At 44.9% G+C, this 22,888-nt stretch overlaps 1 protein-coding gene across 1 annotated transcript in view; it reads right to left on the minus strand.

Moving 5' to 3' along the window:
- Window positions 1-22,888, minus strand: part of abca3b (ATP-binding cassette, sub-family A (ABC1), member 3b) — a 76,620-nt gene that overhangs the window by 33,213 nt on the left and 20,519 nt on the right. Inside the window, exons 5-13 of the mRNA XM_046307605.1 lie at window positions 18,507-18,672; window positions 17,631-17,890; window positions 17,446-17,562; window positions 17,163-17,283; window positions 9,093-9,266; window positions 8,710-8,891; window positions 5,672-5,809; window positions 2,432-2,561; window positions 656-810 (exon numbers count right to left, since the gene is read on the minus strand). Of these exons, the coding sequence (XP_046163561.1) occupies window positions 656-810; window positions 2,432-2,561; window positions 5,672-5,809; window positions 8,710-8,891; window positions 9,093-9,266; window positions 17,163-17,283; window positions 17,446-17,562; window positions 17,631-17,890; window positions 18,507-18,672 (1,443 nt within the window). The remainder of the gene's footprint in view (window positions 1-655; window positions 811-2,431; window positions 2,562-5,671; window positions 5,810-8,709; window positions 8,892-9,092; window positions 9,267-17,162; window positions 17,284-17,445; window positions 17,563-17,630; window positions 17,891-18,506; window positions 18,673-22,888) is intronic.

Consider the following 22,888-nt stretch of genomic DNA (forward strand, 5'->3'; position numbering starts at 1 on the left):
GAGAGACAGAGAGACAGAGAGACATAAGAAATAACCCTTCAGCTGGAGATGAGAGGCATAAGGAATACATACCACAGCTGGAGAGTGCAATAGAGAGCGAGAGCATGACAGAACGCAAGGGAGAGCGAGCGCGAGAGACATAAGTGGGAAGAAGGGAAGTATGGAATGTGAGGAAAAGTTAGAGTGAAATTGAGAAAGTAAACTTAAAAGGAACAATAAGAGGACGGAATGTAAGGAAAGTAGAGGGGAATGGTGCCTGCGTGCCTGTCTCTGTACCTGCCTGCCTGACTGCCTGCCTGTCTGTGCCTGTCCGCCTGCCTGTCTCTGTGCCTGTCTGCCTGCCTGTCTCTGTGCCTGTCTGCCTGCCTGTCTCTGTGCCTGTCTGCCTGCCTGTCTCTGTGCCTGTCTGCCTGCCTGTCTCTGTGCCTGTCTGCCTGCCTGTCTCTGTGCCTGTCTGCCTGCCTGTCTCTGTGCCTGTCTGTCTACCTCCCTGAGTCGGTGCCTGCCTGCCTGTCTCTGTGCCTGTCTGCCTGCCTGTCTACCTCCCTGAGTCGGTGCCTGCCTGCCTGTCTCGGTGCCTGTCTGCCTCCCTGACTCGGTGCCTGTGTGCCTGCCTGCCTGCCTCGGTGCCTGCGTGCGTGTTTGCATGTCTTACCTGTGTGTAGAATAGCAGGTGCTCCTGGACAGTGAGGTTGTCAAAGAGCACGTCGTGCTGCGGACACAGGCCCAGGCTGTGGCGAATCAGAGCCATGTCCTGACAGATGTCATAGCCATTAATGTAGGCCCTGCCACTGCTGGGAGGAAACAGACCTGGAGGATACACAGAGAAACATAGCTGTTAATGTAGGCCCTGCCACTGCTGGGAGGAAACAGACCTGGAGGATACACAGAGAAACATAGCTGTTAATGTAGGCCCTGCCACTGCTGGGAGGAAACAGACCTGGAGGATACACAGAGAAACATAGCTGTTAATGTAGGCCCTGCCACTGCTGGGAGGAAACAGACCTGGAGGATACACAGAGAAACATAGCTGTTAATGTAGGCCCTGCCACTGCTGGGAGGAAACAGACCTGGAGGATACACAGAGAAACATAGCTGTTAATGTAGGCCCTGCCACTGCTGGGAGGAAACAGACCTGGAGGATACACAGAGAAACATAGCTGTTAATGTAGGCCCTGCCACTGCTGGGAGGAAACAGACCTGGAGGATACACAGAGAAACATAGCTGTTAATGTAGGCCCTGCCACTGCTGGGAGGAAACAGACCTGGAGGATACACAGAGAAACATAGCTGTTAATGTAGGCCCTGCCACTGCTGGGAGGAAACAGACCTGGAGGATACACAGAGAAACATAGCTGTGGGAGGAAACAGACCTGGAGGATACACAGAGAAACATAGCTGTTAATGTAGGCCCTGCCACTGCTGGGAGGAAACAGACCTGGAGGATACACAGAGAAACATAGCTGTTAATGTAGGCCCTGCCACTGCTGGGAGGAAACAGACCTGGAGGATACACAGAGAAACATAGCTGTTAATGTAGGCCCTGCCACTGCTGGGAGGAAACAGACCTGGAGGATACACAGAGAAACATAGCTGTTAATGTAGGCCCTGCCACTGCTGGGAGGAAACAGACCTGGAGGATACACAGAGAAACATAGCTGTTAATGTAGGCCCTGCCACTGCTGGGAGGAAACAGACCTGGAGGATACACAGAGAAACATAGCTGTTAATGTAGGCCCTGCCACTGCTGGGAGGAAACAGACCTGGAGGATACACAGAGAAACATAGCTGTTAATGTAGGCCCTGCCACTGCTGGGAGGAAACAGACCTGGAGGATACACAGAGAAACATAGCTGTTAATGTAGGCCCTGCTACTGAAACAGACCTGGAGGATACACAGAGAAATATAGCTGTTAATGTAGGCCCTGCTACTGAAACAGACCTGGAGGATACACAGAGAAACATAGCTGTTAATGTAGGCCCTGCTACTGAAACAGACCTGGAGGATACACAGAGAAACATAGCTGTTAATGTAGGCCCTGCTACTGAAACAGACCTGGAGGATACACAGAGAAACATAGCTGTTAATGTAGGCCCTGCCACTGAAACAGACCTGGAGGATACATAGAGAAACATAGCTGTTAATGTAGGCCCTGCTACTGAAACAGACCTGGAGGATACACAGAGAAACATAGCTGTTAATGTAGGCCCTGCTACTGAAACAGGCCTGGAGGATACACAGAGAAACATAAGGAGTGAGTTTTACAATACAAAGCCTATTGTGAGTTTGGTTTTAAGTGGAGGCACACTGGCCTGTCTATGCTTTCGGTTCTGTTAGCGTAATCACCGTTTTCAATTCGGTCTGTAGATTGTACAAGGGAAAAGTAGCAGTGTGTATGGCTGTGTGTGTGTGTGTGTGTGCGCGTCCCACCTGTCAGCATGGACAGTGTGGTGGTCTTCCCGGCTCCGTTGTGCCCCAGCAGAACTGTGATCTGGCCCTCGAACATGTTCACTGTCAGATCCTTGACAGCCTGCCGCGTCTTGTTACCCACTTTGAACTCCTGGCAGGATAAAAATCATTCCATCTAAATGGTTACAATGGCCTTCCTATCCCTGGATTAACATCATTACAATGGCCTTCCTATCCCTGGATTAACATCATTACAATGGCCTACCTATCCCTGGATCAACATCATTACAATGGCCTTCCTATCCCTGGATTAACATCATTACAATGGCCTTCCTATCCCTGGATTAACATCATTACAATGGCCTTCCTATCCCTGGATTAACATCATTACAATGGCCTTCCTATCCCTGGATTAACATCATTACAATGGCCTTCCTATCCCTGGATTAACATCATTACAATGGCCTTCCTATCCCTGGATTAACATCATTACAATGGCCTTCCTATCCCTGGATTAACATCATTACAATGGCCTTCCTATCCCTGGATTAACATCATTACAATGGCCTTCCTATCCCTGGATTAACATCATTACAATGGCCTTCCTATCCCTGGATTAACATCATTACAATGGCCTTCCTATCCCTGGATTAACATCATTACAATGGCCTACCTATCCCTGGATCAACATCATTACATTGGCATACCTATCCCTGGATTAAAATCATTACATTGGCATACCTATCCCTGGATTAAAATCATTACAATGGCCTACCTATCCCTAGATCAACATCATTACAATGGCCAACCTATCCCTAGATCAACATCATTACAATGGCCAACCTATCCCTGGAATGAAATCATTACAATGGCCAACCTATCCCTGGAATGAAATCATTACAATGGCCAACCTATCCCTGGAATGAAATCATTACAATGGCCTACCTATCCCTGGAATGAAATCATTACAATGGCCTACCTATCCCTGGAATGAAATCATTACAATGGCCTACCTATCCCTGGAATGAAATAATTATAATGGCCAACCTATCCCTAGATTAAAATCATTACAATGGCCTACCTATCCCTAGATTAAAATCATTACAATGGCCTACCTATCCCTGGAATGAAATCATTACAATGGCCTACCTATCCCTAGATTAAAATCATTACAATGGCATACCTACCTCTAGATTAAAATCATTTCAATGGCCTACCTACCCCTAGATTAAAATCCTTACAATGGCATACCTATCCCTGGATTAAAATCCCTACAATGGCCTACCTATCCCTAGATTAAAATCCTTACAATGGCCTATTTATCCCTAGATTAAAATCCTTACAATGGCCTACCTATCCCTAGATTAAAATCATTACAATGGCCTACCTATCCCTAGATTAAAATCATTACAATGTCACCCCGCTCCTCCGTTCTCTCCACTGGCTTCCAGTTGAAGCTCGCATCCGCTACAAGACCATGGTGCTTGCCTACGGAGCTGTGAGGGGAACGGCACCTCAGTACCTCCAGGCTCTGATCAGGCCCTACACCCAAACAAGGGCACTGCGTTCATCCACCTCTGGCCTGCTCGCCTCCCTACCACTGAGGAAGTACAGCTCCCGCTCAGCCCAGTCAAAAGTGTTCGCTGCTCTGGCCCCCAATGGTGGAACAAACTCCCTCACGACGCCAGGACAGCGGAGTCAATCACCACCTTCCGGAGACACCTGAAACCCCACCTCTTTAAGGAATACCTAGGATAGGATAAGTAATCCCTCTCACCCCCCTTTAAGATTTAGATGCACTATTGTAAAGTGACTGTTCCACTCGATGTCATAAGGTGAATGCACCAATTTGTAAGTCGCTCTGGATAAGAGCGTCTGCTAAATGACTTAAATGTAAATGTAAATGTACCTATCCCTGGATTAACATCATTACAATGGCATACCTATCCCTAGAATAAAATCATTACAATGGCCTATTTATCCCTAGATTAAAATCATTACAATGGCATACCTACCCCTAGATTAAAATCATTTCAATGGCCTACCTATCCCTGGATTAAAATCCTTACAATGGCCTACCTATCCCTAGATTAAAATCATTACAATGGCCTACCTATCCCTAGATTAAAATCATTACAATGGCCTACCTATCCCTAGATTAAAATCATTACAATGGCCTACTTATCCCTAGTTCCCTAACCACCGAGCCACAGTATGTTCTCCCCATTTCCATCACTCTGATGCGGGCAATATAGGAGCATCATGACAAAAACTTCCTGCACTGTTTGGAGCCTAACAATTTCACTGTACCCTGCAATTACATCTGCGACCCTGTGCATGTGACTAATAAACTAATTTAATGATAACAATGACCTACCTATCCCTGTGGAAAGTCATTATTTTGCTCTTTATTATCCCTCTCCAATCTAATCACCTCATCTCCAGCCCCGGGTCTAATCACCTCATCTCCAGCCCCGGGTCTAATCACCTCATCTCCAGCCCCGGGTCTAATCACCTCATCTCCAGCCCCGGGTCTAATCACCTCATCTCCAGCCCCGGGTCTAATCACCTCATCTCCAGCCCCTCATCTCCAGCCCCGGGTCTAATCACCTCATCTCCAGCCCCGGGTCTAATCACCTCATCTCCAGCCCCGGGTCTAATCACCTCATCTCCAGCCCCGGGTCTAATCACCTCATCTCCAGCCCCGGGTCTAATCACCTCACCTCCAGCCCTGGGTCTAAGGGCCTAGCGTCATAATCACCTTCTCCATTATCCTTCTCCTCATCTCCTTCTCCCAAACTTAGCAAAGTGTTTTATCTACCCAGCCCTGGGTTGTGTTGATTAATCTTCAAACGGAAGAAAACGTACAAAAAATGTACCAAAAATCTCCTCCTGCCTAGTTCCAGTTCAAAAACATCATTACATAACAATATGAAATGAGATGCTCTTTTACATGTTGAGGACCACACTGAAATAAAGGCACACTCCCATAATGGTAAAGCTACAAGGGGATTTCTTTCTTTTTTTGGAAAAACATGTTCAACCACTTGATGTCTCAGTCTCAATTCGCTCCCAACTCCTTGGCCCAAGCCTTCTATGTATAGGGAACTGAAGAGTCTGGACAGTATAAGCAGTGTAGTGGAGGAGCTTCCACTGTGTTGCTTCCACTCTACAGATCTGCAGACATCATAGGGTTACAGCCAAGGGGAGGGGTAGGGATCGAATTGGGACTGGGTGGACAGGTTGCATTTAAGACCTTGCCTTGTTCAGGTGTTTGATCTTGACTCCTGAGACCAGTCCGGCTGGCTCCTCCTCGATGAACTCTCCCTTCAGAGCCTTCTCCACGTCTTCCTCTTCCTTCACCATGGCCATGCGGGGGCTGCTGCACCAGTAGGACGGCTGGAGAGAAAGGGAATGGGAGAAAGAAAATAAGTGGAATGCTTCTCTTTCCTCAGCTCGTACCCTTATGGTCAGTATCAGAAAGATACCTCTATCATAGGTCTTGTCTATGGAGTAAACATGAACCTAGTCAGGGATGGGCAAGTCCAGTCCTCGGGGCCGGAGTAGTCACACTTTCCCCCCCATCCCTAGTCAACACAACTGATGAAACTAAAAGCATTCTAAACTGAAGACCATGATTAGTTGATTATTGGAGTCAGATGTATTAGCAGGGGCTTTGGAAAACATTCAATGAGACCCAAACTAAGGTCAATGACAAAGCATCCAAAACAAAACCACCCGATACAGCTGCTAATGGGGAAGTCATTGAGTTGTTACATAACCTGTCTGCCTCTCTGCTCCTTATCAAGACACTACACCAGCGTTTCCCACACTCGATCCTCGGGGCCCCAAGGGCTCGTATTGTTGTCTAGAGTTTGTCATTTCCCTGTCTCTCTCTATCAAGCCCGCCTGTTACGCGAATGCAGTAAGAATGCAAGGTAAGTTGCTAGCTAGCATTAAAATTAAATCTGTCATAATCACTAGTTATAACTACACATGGTTGGTGATGTTACTAGTTTATCTAGCGTGTCCTGCGTTGCATATAATCGATGCAGTGCGCATTTGCGAAAAAGGACTGTCTTTGCTCCAACGTGTACCTAACCATAAACACCAATCATTTTCTTAGAATCAATACACATTAGTATATATTTTTGAACCAGCATATTTAGCTAAATGAAATCCAGGTTAGCAGGCAATATTAACCAGGTGAAATTGTGTCACTTCCCTTGCGTTCATTGCACGCAGAGTCAGGGTATATGCAACAGTTTGGGCCGCCTGGCTCATTGCGAACTAATTTGCCAGAATTGTACGTAATTATGACATAACATTGAAGGTTGTTCAATGTAACAGGAATATTTAGACTTAGGGATGCCACCCGTTAGATAAAATACGGAACGGTTCTGTATTTCACTGAAATAATAAATGTCTTGTTTTCGAGATGATAGTTTCCGGATTCAACCATATTAAATGACCTAGGGCTCACATTTCTGTGTGTTATTATGTTATAATTAAGTCTATGATTTGATAGAGCAGTCTGAGTGATGGTAGGCACCAGCAGGTTCATAAGCATTCATTCAAACAGCACTTTCGTGCGTTTTGCCAGCAGCTCTGCTGTTTATGACTTCAAGCCTATCAACTCCCGAGATTAGGCTGGTGTAACGATGTCAAATGGCTAGCTAGTTAGCGGGGTGCACGCTAATAGCGTTTCAAACGTCACTCTCTCTGAGACTTGGAATAGTTGTTCCCCTTGCTCTGCATGGGTAACGCTGTTTCGAAGGGTGGCTGTTGTCGATGTGTTCCTGGTTCGAGCCCAGGTAGGAGCGAGGAGAGGGACAGAAGCTATACTGTTACACTGGCAATACTAAAGTGCCTGTAAGAACATCCAATAGTCAAAGGTATATGAAATCCAAATCGTATAGAGAGAAATAGTCCTATAATTCCTATAATAACTACAACCTAAACCTTCTTACCTGGGAATATTGAAGACTCATGCTAAAAGGAACCACCAGCTTTCATATGTTCTCATGTTCTGTGCAAGGAACTGAAACGTTAGCTTTTTTACATGGCACATATTGCACTTTTATTTTCTTCTCCAACACTTTGTTTTATCATGATTTAAACCAAATTGAACATGTTTCATTATTTATTTGAGGCTAAGTTGATTTTATTGATGTATTATATTAAGTTAAAATAAATGTTCATTCAGTATTGCTGTAATTGTCATTATTACAAATAAAATAAATACAAATGGTCAGATTAAATCGGTATAGACTTTTTTGGGGTCCTCCAATAATCGGTATCGGCGTTGAAAAATCATAAATCTGTCAACCTCTAATGGATACCACGTCAGCAAATTAAATACATGTTTCCCTTCCAGCACAGATTCAATGAAAATGTGATGATCTTAGTCTATCTTATTGGGAGTCAATCTAAGTCCTACTAGTCGGACATATTTAATGCTAAGTGGATATTAAGAACATCTCCCTCTCCTCTCTCCTCCCCCTCTGCTCTAACCCTAACCCTAGTGGACCTTAAAGGAACCATCAGACATCTGTCTAACCCTAGTGGACCTTAAAGGAACCATCAGACATCTGTCTAACCCTAATGGACCTTAAAGGAACCACCACAGACATCTGTCTAACCCTAATGGACCTTAAAGGAACCACCAAAGACATCTGTCTAACCCTAGTGGACCTTAAAGGAACCATCAGACATCTGTCTAACCCTAGTGGACCTTAAAGGAACCATCAGACATCCGTCTAACCCTAGTGGACCTTAAAGGAACCATCAGACATCTGTCTAACCCTAATGCAAGGGTTCTCAAACTTTAAGGGGCTGAGGACCCCTATCGTGGTATCAAATTCATCAGGGACCCACCGTCTTCCATTGCAAAACATTTCCAGTCCAGGAAACACAGCCAGCCTCACTCTCACTGTCTGACACAACATATACTTCCTGATATTTCTTGCAAATAAAAATAGTCATTCTGCATTCCTCTCAGACTAGGGGTCAACGGGCAAAGCTCTAACGCGCATGTGTCAAACTCATTCCACAGAGTGCCGAGTGTCTGCAGGTTTTTACTCCTTCTTTGAACTTGAACAGTAAGGCATTTCCACGCGTTTGTTTAGGGCTTCATTTTTTTTTACCTGCAGACACTCAGCTCACCATGAAATGAGTTGGACACCACTGCTCTAATAGATTTCTCCCCTGGGAACACTGACTTCATGGACACACACACACACACCTTATCTCCCCCCCACACCACCACCCAGACCCAACCTACACCCACTCCTACGTACCAGTAGGAAGAAGTAGCAGGGCAGAGGGACTCCGTACTCCCCTGGGAACACAGCCTCCACGTACCAGGCCACCAGGCCATAGAGCAGGGCATCCAGCAGCAGCAGCCCCAGCACCTGGGCCAGGGAGAAGTCATCGTCCACCGTCACCGACTCAAACAGGTTACACCACTGGATCCCCGTGCCTGAGGGAAGGGGGGGATGGACAGGAGGAGAGAGAGGGAGTAAAGTTGGGTAGAGACATTTGAAATATATTGTGAAGACTCATAATTGGAGTGTTGGTATTTAAACACAACATTGGTATGAGGGCATTGGTGGGAGTGTGTGTGTGTGTGTCTCTCTGTGTGTGCGTCTCTCTGTGTGAGTCTCATGAGAACATGGCTCACCTTTGCCCTCAAACATGCCTAGTAGCTGCGCTCCCATGGCCATGGCCACATTGGAGATGAGGCAGGCAGACACCTTCTGGGCGTGGCTAAGCAGGTCGTAGCGAGGCCATAGGAACACGTACGGCAGGTAGGACAGGAAGTAGATGAAGCCGCCAGCCGCCGCCGCCACATTGGCTGGAGAGGGAGAGACGGCGTGTGTTTGAGAAAGATTATAGCAGTCAGACTGCAAAGAATCACTGATCTGCAAATCCCCTTGGATCCCAAATAACTTGTCATTAGTGATTTTGTAGATTGCCTTGCTCAAACTGATCTCCTTAAACACGCTGAGAGGGAAAGGTCTGGAGGGGGGGAAACAGTTGTCACATCGTGGCCCTTTGGGGTGTATATCGTGGATCCCCCCCTCTCGCTCTCGCACTTTATGAAAGGTCATAAATTCCTGGCAGAGATTCTCTCCCCTGGTCATGCAGAAAGAGGGGGGAAATAAAGAGCTTCTCTTGGTTCAACTCAATTTCCCAAAAATTGGAGGATTAAACAATATTTCTATTTTTGTGGGAATGGTCCGTGGGTATTTAAAGAACAATCCTGTCAGAGTTGTTTTATTTTGTGACATTAGGAAGGATGGTAGCACAGAATAATGGTAGTTTTGGAAGTGTACGTTTCTCAGTTATTCATTTTCTACCTGAATGTTGTGTACAATATATGATTGAATATGAAACTATTTGTGAGAAGATGTAATGTCATGTTGGCCTTCTAAACGAGATACTTGTTTAGCTATCAAATCAAATTATTCTTACATCAGCTGATATCTCAAAGTGCTGTACAGAAACCCAGCCTAAAACCCCAAACAGCAAGCAATGCAGGTGTAGAAGCACGGTGGCTAGGAAAAGCTCCCTAGAAAGGCCAAAACCTAGGAAGAAACCTAGAGAGGAACCAGGCTATGAGGGGTGGCCAGTCCTCTTCTGGCTGTGCCAGGTGGAGATTATAACAGAACATGGCCAAGATGTTAAAATGTTCATAGATGACCAGAAGGGTCAAATAATAATAATAATCACAGTAGTTGTTGAGGGTGCAACAAGTCAGCACCTCAGGAGTAAAATGTCAGCTTTTTATAGCCAATCATTCAGAGTGTCTCTACCGCTCCTGCTGTCTCTAGAGAGTTGAAAACAGCAGGTCTGGGACAGGTAACACGTCCGGTGAACAGGTCAGGATTCCATAGCCGCAGGCAGAACAGTTGAACAGTTTAGTTATAAAGTTTTAACTAGTCAGTGGCCACACCCCAGTGAGCCCAGACATTGCATCAGGCGTCATAGAACCGCCCCTTTTCCCACAGTATAAAACCCACTTCCTACAAAATATACATTAATAAGTCCAGACACGACACGGTGTAGATGCAAGATGGATACCAAATACAAGACCGTCTATGGAAAATGCTCAACACTTTATAAATAACAAAGTATGTTGTACTTGTGGCTTTTATAGTTCCTGTCACACTAGTCGTCCTTGTGAAAGGCAACATATCTCGGCACACACACACCTTGATGAACCGATGTACACAAAGAGGTGTGAGAAGCATGATGGATGTGATGACGGGAACACAAGGTGTGAATGAACACTTCTAATGACCCCGTAGGCACAGCCTTGAGAAGGTCTGTATGCTTAGAAAAGTCTGTATGATAATTGTCTACACCGATAGGATTCTCGAAAACGTAGGGAAAGCTATAGTCACAATGCATGGTTCCACTGCACCATCAGTGTTTTATAAAGCAACTGTCACACTGTGTTGTTGTTGACTGGTCAGCTTCTACAGAATCTTCAGACAAGACAGTAAAGGAAGAGAGAAATGGGTGGAGAAATAGAGGAGAGAAAACAGAGGAGATGCATTGTGCAAGAGAAATACCACAATATGTTCCTCTTTCTCCCTATTCTTCCTGTGAAATGACTAGGGCCCTGTGAAAAGCCACTTGCGGCTGACAATGCTTTAGGCCTGAATGGAGCTTACGTACATAGAAACTACTAAGTTTCCATTATCTGTTCCTTTGGAGAACGAGACAGAGAGAACAATAAAAAGAGGACAGATGAGTGTGTGCAGCTCAACCCATATGAAAACAGACAAAGAGCGCAGAGAGAGAGAGCGACCAGGGGACAGAGAGAGGGCCGAGAGAGAGATCGTAAGAGTGCCGAGAGAAAGAGAGAGAGCCGAGAGAGAGCCGAGAGAGCCGAGAGAGAGCGAGAACGCCGAGAGAGAGAGCGCGCCGAGAGAGGGAGAGAGAGAGAGAGAGAGAGAGAGAGAGAGCGAGAGAGAGAGAGAGAGAGAGAGAGAGAGAGAGAGAGAGAGAGAGAGAGAGAGAGAGAGAGAGAGAGAGAGAGAGAGAGAGAGAAGAGAAAGAAGAGAGAGCGCCGAGAGAGAGAGCGAGCGAGAGCGCCGAGAGAGAGAGCGAGCGAGAGCGCCGAGAGAGAGAGCGAGCGAGAGCGCCGAGAGAGAGAGCGAGCGAGAGCGCCGAGAGAGAGAGCGAGCGAGAGCGCCGAGAGAGAGAGCGAGCGAGAGCGCCGAGAGAGAGAGCGAGCGAGAGCGCCGAGAGAGAGAGCGAGCGAGAGCGCCGAGAGAGAGAGCGAGCGAGAGCGCCGAGAGAGAGAGCGAGCGAGAGCGCCGAGAGAGAGAGCGAGCGAGAGCGCCGAGAGAGAGAGCGAGCGAGAGAGCGAGAGAGAGAGAGAGAGCGAGAGAGAGAGAGCGAGAGCGCCGAGAGAGAGAGAGAGAGAGAGCCGAGAGAGCGAGAGAGCGAGAGAGAGAGAGAGAGAGAGAGAGAGAGAGAGAGAGAGAGAGAGAGAGAGAGAGAGAGAGAGCGCAAGAGAGAGAGAGCGAGCGAGAGCGAGAGAGAGAGAGCGAGCGAGAGCGAGAGAGAGAGCGAGCGAGAGCGCCGAGAGAGAGCGAGCGAGAGCGCCAGAGAGAGAAAAAACGAGCGAGAGCGCCGAGAGAGAGAGCGAGCGAGAGCGCCGAGAGAGAGCGAGCGAGAGCGCCGAGAGAGAGCGAGCGAGAGCGCCGAGAGAGAGCGAGCGAGAGCGCCGAGAGAGAGCGAGAGCGCCGAGAGAGAGCGAGGGAGCGCCGAGAGCGAGAGCGCCGAGAGAGCGAGAGCGCCGAGAGAGCGAGAGCGCCGAGAGAGCGAGAGCGCCGAGAGAGCGAGCGAGAGAGCGAGAGCGCCGAGAGAGCGAGAGCGCCGAGAGAGCGAGAGCGCGAGAGAGCGCGAGAGAGCGAGAGAGCGCGAGAGAGCGAGCGAGAGCGCAGAGAGAGAGAGCGAGAGCGCAGAGAGAGAGAGCGAGAGCGCAGAGAGAGAGAGCGAGAGCGCAGAGAGAGAGAGCGAGAGCGCAGAGAGAGCGCCGAGAGAGCGCCGAGAGAGCGAGCGAGAGAGCGCCGAGAGAGCGCGAGAGCGCCGAGAGAGCGCCGAGAGCGAGCGAGAGCGCCGAGAGAGCGAGCGAGAGCGCCGAGAGAGCGAGCGAGAGCGCCGAGAGAGCGAGCGAGAGCGAGCGAGAGCGCCGAGAGAGCGCGAGAGAGCGCCGAGAGAGCGAGCGAGAGCGCCGAGAGAGCGCCGAGAGAGCGCCGAGAGAGCGCCGAGAGAGCGCCGAGAGAGCGCCGAGAGAGCGCCGAGAAGAGGAGAAAGATAACCTCCTCCATCCTTTCAGATTAGATGTGAAGGCAGTATTCAGCCTCTGTTCACCCATCAACTCCATCGGTAATTACATAGAAGACAACTCTGGGCCAGGGAGAGGTAGTTAGAACAGGGGACTCATTGGTCCTGTGTGTGCAATGCCAGGGTCGAAGATTAATCTTAAAATAGTTATTCTGTGCCCGTCTGTTGAACAAGAGATAGGCTATCTGTATTTGCTATTCCTTCAACCTGCATACCTTTCAGACTAGCACACATTGAGAGACAGAGAGAGAGAGGGAGAGAGAGGGGGAGAGAGAGAAAGAACACAAGAAACATTATTCACAGAAAATTCCACCTGCTTTTCCTCCAAGGGACATTAATAATTCAGTCCCAAGAGAGGCCAGGTGCTACCTGACAGCAGGAGAGGGAGAAAGAGTGAGGGGAGGTGGAGAGAGAAGAGGATGAGCTACTGGTAAAAACAACAGAAATAAAGGCGATAGAGAGCGTGAGACAGACATTTTCCACAGACCCACAAAGAATATATAAACAAATCCAATGTTGATAATCTCCCATATTGATCTGGTGAAATTCCAGTGTGCCATCACAGCAGCAAGATTTGTGACCTGTTGCCACAAGAAAAGGGCAACCAGGGAAGAACAAAAACCATTGTAAATACAACCCATATTTATGTTTATTTATTTTCCCTTTTCTTCTTTAACCATTTGCATCTCACTACAATACTGTATAAAGACATATGACATTTCATACAAAACTATTATTTTGAAACTTTTGTAAGTGTAATGTTTACAGTAAATACTTTATTGTTTATAATCTATTTCACTTTATTTGGCAATGCAAGCATATGGTTCCCATGCCAATAAAGCCCCTTAAACTGAAAGTGAATTGAGAGAGAGAGACAGGGAGAAATAAAGACAAATTAAGAACTGCCTCATCTCTAAACGCAAGACACTAAAAACCTGACTCCACAGCCCACAAAGGGGCTCTCCATCCACATCAGCCCCTGATCCAGTCCCCAGTGGACCCCAACATTCAGGCCTGGCTGATTCCTCCATTACTACCAGCAAGAAGCGAAAAGCAATGAAGAAATTATGTTTCAGTTTGCTTCCTGAATTTAAATGAAGCCCCCTTTGCAGAGTCACGCCAAGGAGCCCGTCAATGTGAGTACCCACTCACCTAACTCTGCAGTTCAGATCTGAATGTGAGTACCCACTCACCTAACGCTGCAGGAGGTCAGAGTTTCAGGCAGCGGAAGGCCACCTGGAGAGGGGTCCTGTTGTGACTATGGGCCAGACACAGCTGAGGCCAGCTAAAAGCCCTTTCTCGCCCTACTCTAATAATGACATCATACTGTATGTCACACACCCAACCAATAATGTAAAAAATAAAAAGAGTCAGGAGAAAATATATCATGCACACCGTAATCAGATGCAATTTCAACGTTTTAATTTGCTAAGCTTTCAGCTACTCTTTTACAAGCCAAAGCCTGACAGAAATTGTATGGCTGCTGGGAGTAAATAACAGCTTGTCTGATTACACCAGAGTCCAAATTGGTCTTGAACACAATCACAGATCATTTTAATCTCCATCTGCACTCTTTTGTTGAGGAACGATTTGGAGAAATTGGACTGGACTTTTTTGTTCGAAAAGATATGGAAGTATAGAAGAAAGAAATTGTGAAAGAGAAATGATAAAGGACTACCAAGCGTCATCAACTGAAGGCCATTTAATAATCACCATTACCTTTTTGTGTGAGCAAATAACCAAAGTAGCCTGTGTGAGATTGGCTGTATGTGATTGACTGTGCTTTAATCCTCGGTCATGTTCAGTTCGCACAAACCAAGAAAACCTTCCGAAACTGATTGAAATGAAGAGGTACCCTCTGAACTTGTCCAATAAGAAACGCTTATTTTTGTTTTACATTTAAAAACTTTTTTTCTACAGTGTGCCTTTCTGAACATAACCCTGACAACGGTGAACAGAACAACCACACAACCTCTGTAAAGTCAGTCCGGAGACTAGTTGACATTTTTTGCGAACCTCACAAGTCATCTTTCCAGTACAGCACAACTCTGACCACACCAGCAGGGATAAAAGAGCAACATCCGCATTGTGCCGCGATTAATAGATCAACACCCAGGATGTGTAGAACTAAAAAATGTAATGTATCATATAGCATCAATCGCATTCGATTAGAACATAAACAATGGATTATTCTAAACCTCCCAAGCATGTGTATTGGCTGCTAGACATAAACGTGTAGACAGACAGGTTTTTCACCACATCTCCTCTCCCTTTGTTCCAGTTTGTCACGTTGAGTGACTGTTTAATTATTCCATGAGGCCGAATAGACATTTATTTGATTGCCCATCTTCCAGGCTCCAATGACTGATGGAGCTGGTTTACTGCTGTTCACTCAGAGGAAAGACGAAACAACCTCAGGAGAGTCAAATAATATGATCTACACTACATTTACGGTTGAAGTCGGAAGTTTACATACACCTTAGACAAATACATTTAAACTCAGTTTCACAATTCCTGACATTTAATCCTAGTAGAAATTCCCTGTTTTAGGTCAGTTAGGATCAACACTATATTTTAATAATGTGAAATGTCAGAATAATAGTAGAGAGAATTATTTCAGCTTTTATTTCTTTCATCACATTCCTAGTGGGTCAGAAGTTCACATACACTTAATTAGTATTTGGTAGCATTGACTTTAAATGGTTTAATTTGGGTCAAACGTTTTGGGTAGCCTTCCACAAGCTTCCATACTAAGAATTTTGGCCCATTCCTCCTGACAGAGCTGGTGTAACTGAGTAAGGTTTGTAGGCCTCCTTGCTCGCACATGCTTTTTCAGCTCTGCCCACACATTTTCTATGGGATTGAGGTCAGGGCTTTGTGATGGCCACTCCAATACCTTGACTTTGTTGTCCTTAAGCCATTTTGCCACTACTTTGGAAGTATGCTTGGGGTCATTGTCCATTTGGAAGACCTATTTGCGACCAAGTTGTAACTTCCTGACTGATGTCTTGAGATGTTGCTTCCATATATCCACATCATTTTCCTACCTCATGATGCCATCTATTTTGTGAAGTGCACCAGTCCCTCCTACAGCAAAGCACCCCCATGACATGATGCTGCCACCCCCGTGCTTTGCGGTAGGGATGGTGCTCTTCTGCTTGCAAGCTTCCCCCTTTTTCCTCCAAATATAACGATGGTCATAATGGCCAAACAGTTCTATTTTTGTTTCATCAGACCAGAGGACATCTGCAAAAAGTATGATCATTGTCCCCATGTGCAATTGCAAACCGTAGTCTTGCTTTTTTATGGCGGTTTTGGAGCAGTGGCTTCTTCCTTGCTGAGTGGCCTTTCAGGTTGTCGTTATTTTACTGTGGATATAGATACTTTTGTACCCGTTTCCTTCAGCATCTTCACAAGGTCCTTTGCTGTTGTTCTGGGATTGATTTGCACATTTCGCACCAAATTACGTTAATCTCTAGGAGACAGAACGCGTCTCCTTCCTGAGCGGTATGACGGCTGCGTGGTCCCATGGTGTTTATACTTACGTACTATTGTTTGTACAGATGAACATGGTACCTTCAGGCATTTGGAAATTGCTCCAAAGGATGAACCAGACTTGTGGAGGTCTACAATTATTTTTCTTGGCTGATTTAAAAAAAAAATTCCATGATGTCAAGCAAAGAGGCACAGAGTTTGAAGGTAGGCCTTGAAATACATCCACAGGTACACCTCGAATTGACTCAAATTATGTAAATTAGCCTATCAGAAGCTTCTAAAGCATGACATCATTTTCTGGAATTTTCCAAGCTGTTTAAAGGCACAGTCAACTTAGTGTATGTAAACTTCTGATCCACTGGAATTGTGATGCAGTGAATTACAAGTGAAATAATCTTTATGTAAACAATTGTTCAAAAATTACTTGTCATGCAAAGTAGATGTCCTAACCGACTTGCCAAAACTATAGTTTGTTAACAAGAAATGTGAGGAGTGGGTGAAAAACAAGTTAATGACTCCAACCTAAGTGTATGTAAACTTCCAACTTCAACTGTAACAGAACATACTATACACAATGGAGCATCTCTCAGATAGCACAGGACGGCTGAGGTTTTAGAAAACCATGAATAAACAGACAGATGGAAGGTCGGACAGACATTTTGAGACCGAGGTTTTAGAAAACCATGAATAAACAGACAGATGCAAGGTCGGACAGACATTTTGAGACAGATGTTTTAGAAAACCATGAATAAACAGACAGATGCAAGGTCGGACAGACATTTCGAGACAGAGGTTTTAGAAAACCATGAATAAAAAGACAGATGGAAGGTCGGACAGACATTTTGAGACACACACAAACAAACCTCTTGAAAACACACACACACACACACACCTCTTGAGAAGAAGGCACTGATCATGAAGCTGAAGTTGATGGTTGCCACGGCAAAGACAAGCAGGAAGACAAAGACCAGGGTGGGGTCACTATAGGTCAACACAGCTCCATTAGGGCTCACCTAGAAAGGGCCAGGACAGGGAAGAACACCATTATCATCATGAATACTAAAACACACTGAATGAAAAATAATTCCCCTCCTTAAAGCAATAGAAAGAAAATACTAGTTAAGTGTTTTTGTTTGTGTTTTATAAAATAACCGTTATGTAAAGTGCAAACTCACCTTGATGCAGAAGAGCAGCGTGACGAAGAACATGGAGATGGCGAGGAAGAGGAAGAACATGAGGAACCAGGCCGTCCAGTGCAGCCAGTTACTGAGGCCCATCATCCGCATGTACTCCTGTAGAGAGTAAATAGAGTGAGATGGACCATTTGTTTGACTGACAGGTAATCCACCACCTCACCCACCTTGAGCTTCCTCTCCTTCTCCTGCACCACGGCCCTCACGATGTTCAGAGAGGTATAGGTGAGGCTCAGCACCAGGAGGAGGGGCAGCTGGTTCTGGATGGCCAGGATGAACACGTCGTAGATGAACGGCGGGAAGGGGAATCGGCGGAGGACCACCCGGGTCTGGGAGAAGAGCCAGGCTGCTCCTGTGCTGTTATAGGAACGCATGATGGCCTTGTTGACCGCATGCTGCACTGCCAGGAAGCCCTCGCGGAAGTAACCTACGGAGAGGAACCGGGTTATGTTAGAATAACTTCATCCCAATTCACACAATGCCCAGCAACAGCCCCAAAACATCACTGCTCTAGAGGAGATCTGCATGGAGGAATGGGCAAAAATACCAGCAACAGTGTGTGAAAACCTTGTGAAGACTTACAGAAAACGTTTGACCTCTGTCATTGCCAACAAAGGATATATAACAAAGTATTGAGATAAACTTTTGTTATTGACCAAATACTTATTTTCCACCATAATTTGCAAATAAATTCATTCAAAACCCTACAATGTCATTTTCTGGAAAAAAAAAAAAATTCTCTCATTTTGTCTGTCATAGTTGAAGTGTACCTTTGATGACAATTACAGGCCTCTCATCTTTTTAAGTGGGAGAACTTGCACAATTGGTGGCTGACTAAATACTTTTTTGTCCCACTGTGTGTGTATGTATATATATATATATAATTATTCTCACGGGTGCTGGAAATCCCTCAAAGTCCCCTCAAGGATAGTAAAACAAGGAACATTCTCCATTGTGGGGACATTACCCACATCCTCACGAGTACAAAGGCTATGGTAAGCTTAAGGGTTAAGTTTAGGGTTCCAATTAGGGTACAGACTCACCAGGCGTCCCCCCCTGGAGGTCGTACTGCTCCCTGGGCCCGGGCAGTTGGAAGAGGGGGAACAAGTTGAGGGTGTGCCAGTCAAAGTCATTGTTGATGTTTAGCTCAGACTTCTCCTTGGCCGGGGCATTACGGGGACTAAAGCTGAACCGCAGGTGGTAGCTGACCTGTAGGGGATAGGAGGAGAGGAGGGAGGGAAAGAAAGAGAGTAAAAGAGAGAAAGATTATGAACAACTGGAAGAGTGTATTTTCTTTTTGTAGATGTGAAAGATCAGATTATATATATATATATATATATTTTTTTTATATATATATTGACTTTCAGACCTCAGTCAGACCTCTCTGCCCAACACACACCTAATCACCAACACATTCCACTGACACAGGGAGAGGGTGACAGAGTTAAATCTCCATAGGGAGGATGGTGTCCATCAACCCAACCAGGGAATTCTCGTCTCTTTTTCCTGACTTCCTTCCAGCAGGTCATTCCCGCTGCACAGGTTAAAAAAAACACTGTGGAGCTTTAGCTTTTGGTGTGTCGAGGTCTGCCGCTTTCTGTCCAATTTGCTCATTTCTGTAGAATATTTATGTCTCTATAGACAACCCCTTTTGGCTCAAGAGCATCCTCAGATGCAAACGTTCTGTATAGCCTCAAACCAGGAGGAAATACTAAAGTGTGGTTAAAGGTTAGCATGTCAAGGATTTGGCTGGACTGCAGGTGACTCCAGGATTATTGTATTTGAATGAGGGGCAATAATACAGTCAGTGAGAATCCAGATGCTTTCATATGTAAACAAAGAGCTGATTCAGGGTTCAAGGTTCAAGTAGGGTGACCACATGTCCCAGATTGTACGGTACAGTCCTGCATTTTGGCCTTTCGTCCCACAACCAAACAATCAGGTCCCGCATTTTACCAACAAATGAAAACATCACTAATTTAGAAAAAAGGTCAATTTCTCTTGTATTTCAGTCAGACTTCCTTTTCATTTGCTGAGAAGTGACATTCCAACCGGTCTTGTTTGAAGTCACGTTGAGCTTACGACAAGATAAATATGAAGGATGTGGTGCTGGTGATGTTAAACACTTCTCCAATCGTTGTTGAGATCTGATATTATGCGCAACACAAGAAGAGACATAGGCCAATGTCATATCATCAACCAATCACATTTGTCAAAACCTTTCGGGCTAAATTCTAGCTAAAACTTGAAGGACTGTTTATTAACTTCTAACAAAAATTGTGTAACGAAGAGCTACTAATGTCAGTAAATAGTCATATTAGACAAAGATATAAGGTCATTTTGGCAAACTTGTGAGGCTGTCCATGCTCATTAGTTGCTCATTCAACATATTTGCTGCTACTTCATTCAATACCGTTTTAAAAGTCTCTCTTCCTAACTGTTAAACATTTCCTAAGACAAACCAGCAATGATTCCATGGCAAAATATAGCCAGAATTTTGTGTGAGGAAAAAAGTGTAGGCAAGGTACACTTCAATTAGTTCACTCGGTGCTGCGGTAGGGAGATGTGTGTGCCTGTGTGTGGAAAAATAATTCAGGTGTAGGCTATACTGTCCCATATTTTAAAATGTGCTCACCCTAGGTTAAAGTACAGTGAAGCTGACTGGTCACACACATACTGTTATTTATTTTTTATTTCACCTTTATTTAACCCGGAAGGCCAGTTGAGAATAAGTTCTCATTTACAACTGCGACCTGGCCAAGATAAAGCATAGCAGTGCGACACAAACAATAACAGAGTTACACATGGAATAAACAAAACAAGCACAGTCAATCATAAAATAGAAAAAGTCTATATATAGAGTGTGCAAATGAGGTAAGAGAAGAGAAGGCAATAAATAGGCCATAGTGGCAATATAATTACAATATAGCAATTAAACACTGGAGTGATAGATGTGCAGAAGATGAATGTGCAAGTAGAGATGATGGGGTGCAAAGGAGCAAAATAAATCAAATAAATAACAGTATGGGAATGATGTAGTTGGTTAGGCTATTCACATATGGGCTATGTACAGGTGCAGTGATCTGTGAGCTGCTCTGACAGCTGGTGCTTAAAGCTAGTGAGGAAGAAGAGTCTCCAGCTTCAGTGATTTTTGCAGAAAGTCTGTACTTTTGACGAAATCGATTGGTCAATATTTTTAAACAAGTATTTTTTTTCCCATTTTTACATTGAGTTTGTCTGATGCTTTAAGCACATGAAATAAGACACAAATTACTCAAGAGGGAGCCAGAGATCAAGATAACCAGGAAAAAAATATAAAAAACCTGACCCGACCGTTCTCTTCCCGCTCCTGCTGGCTTTCGCAGAGTCCGCCCTTACTCTCTTGAAGTTTCCGGTAATAGGCCAATTTATCTTAATATTTCTACCGATCTGCATGCCAGTTATGGTTATGTGGAACTGTTTCATTTAATTTATAAATACGTCTTTGTATCTCAAAATCATTGTCATGTGTTTTATCATAATTCTATTCAAATCTAAGTGAAAATTATACAAACCTAAAAAGTAACTTATTTTGGCATTGCCAGCTATGTAAAAATACCCTATATAAAGCCAACAAATAAAAACATTGCAGCCTGAAGGTAGAAAATATCCTGATAAAAATAAATATAGAAAATCACATTGGCTATGCATGGCCTGTCTGCAACCAACTTGAAACATTGTATCAACTATTAACTTGGGTTGGGCACAAGCTCACAAACTTGCAACATTGTATAAAATATTCTGTGCCAGTGAGCTCGGGACAGACAGCTGTAGGCTATTTGCACAAGGGATAATAAGTAATCAGGTAGGCCTATTTTATGACGTTTCCACTGGATCAGAGCATTGTATTTTTCCCTTTCACACCGAGTGGTTATTGAATGGGAGGGAACTGGAACGATTTTTCAAATACATTGAGGAACTATTGTAATTCTCAAAGTATGTAAAAACAGACTGTTTGCTTGCTATTTGAGGTGAAGAAAACATGAATTTGAGAAGCTCCACAGCTCATTAATGGTGGTGTGGCAATCAGAAATAATATCAGATCCCCCCCCAAATGGGCACATTTCTATGCCTACATTTGCGTGCAGGCCAGGTATCCTATAGTCCTACTTCGAATATGACTAAAGTCACAAAATTCTTAAATGGAATGACATTTTTATTTTATCTCACAAGTGTAGCATAGGTTGTATGCTCCGCAAACAACGTGTCCACTCTGACAATGAGAAAGGTAAAAGACAGGAATAATAATCAATTGAATGCATTAACAGAAATTACCGTAATCAAACACACAATGTAGATTAGAAATAATAGGACTTAATGGTAAATGTACTACTGGTGATATATATGTATTGTATTGGAGGGAGAGAGCACAGTAAGACAGACGTGCATTGTGCATCTTAGCCACACTCACCTTCTTGGACTGTGCAATCCCTCGCGGCCTACGCAATGGATTAGTTCACTGAGATGGGCGCGAATAAGACCGGTGTCTCGTGTTCAATCAAATAAAATATACAGTGCTTTCGGAAAGTATTCAGACCCCTTGACTTTTTCAACATTTTGTTACGTTACAATTTTATTATAAAATTGATTTGTTTTTTTTCCCCCATCAATCCACACCCTATACCCCATAATAACAAAAAAAACAGGTTTTTAGAAATTTTGCTAATTTATTAAAAATTAAAAACTGAAATATGACATTTACAAAAGTATTCAGACCTTTTACTCAGTACTTTGTTGAAGCACCTTTGGCAGTGATTACAACCTCGAGTCTTCTTGGGTATGACGCTACAAGCTTGGCACTCCTGTATTTGGAGAGTTTCTCCCATTCTTCTCTACAGATCCTCTCAAGCACTGTCAGGTTGGATGGGGAGCGTTGCTGCACAGCTATTTTCAGGTCTCTCCAGAGATGTTCAAATCGGATTCAAGTCCCGGCTCTGTCTGGGCCACTCAAGGACATTCAGAGATTTGTCCCGAAACCACACCTGCGTTGTCTTGGCTGTGTGCTTAAGTTTGTTGTCCTGTTGGAAAATGAACCTTCGCCTCAGTCTGAGGTCCTGAGTGCTTTGGAGCAGGTTTTCATCAAGGATCTCTTTTACTTTGCTCCATTCATCTTTGCCTCGATCCTGACTAGTCTCCCAGTCCCTGATGCTGAAAAACATCCCCACAGCATGATGCTGCCACCACCATGCTTCACCGTAGGCATGGTGCCCTGTTTCCTCCAGATGTGACTCTTGCCATTCAAGCCAAAGAGTTAGATCTTGGCTTCATCAGAACAGAGAATATTGTTTCTCATGGTCTGTCTTTAGGTGCTGTCATGTGCCTCTTACTGAGGAGTGGCTCCGTCTGGTGACCCTACCATAAAGGCCGGATTGGTGGAGTGCTACAG

Source organism: Oncorhynchus gorbuscha, linkage group LG16 (assembly GCF_021184085.1).
Source record: "Oncorhynchus gorbuscha isolate QuinsamMale2020 ecotype Even-year linkage group LG16, OgorEven_v1.0, whole genome shotgun sequence".
Classification (NCBI taxonomy): domain Eukaryota; kingdom Metazoa; phylum Chordata; class Actinopteri; order Salmoniformes; family Salmonidae; genus Oncorhynchus; species Oncorhynchus gorbuscha.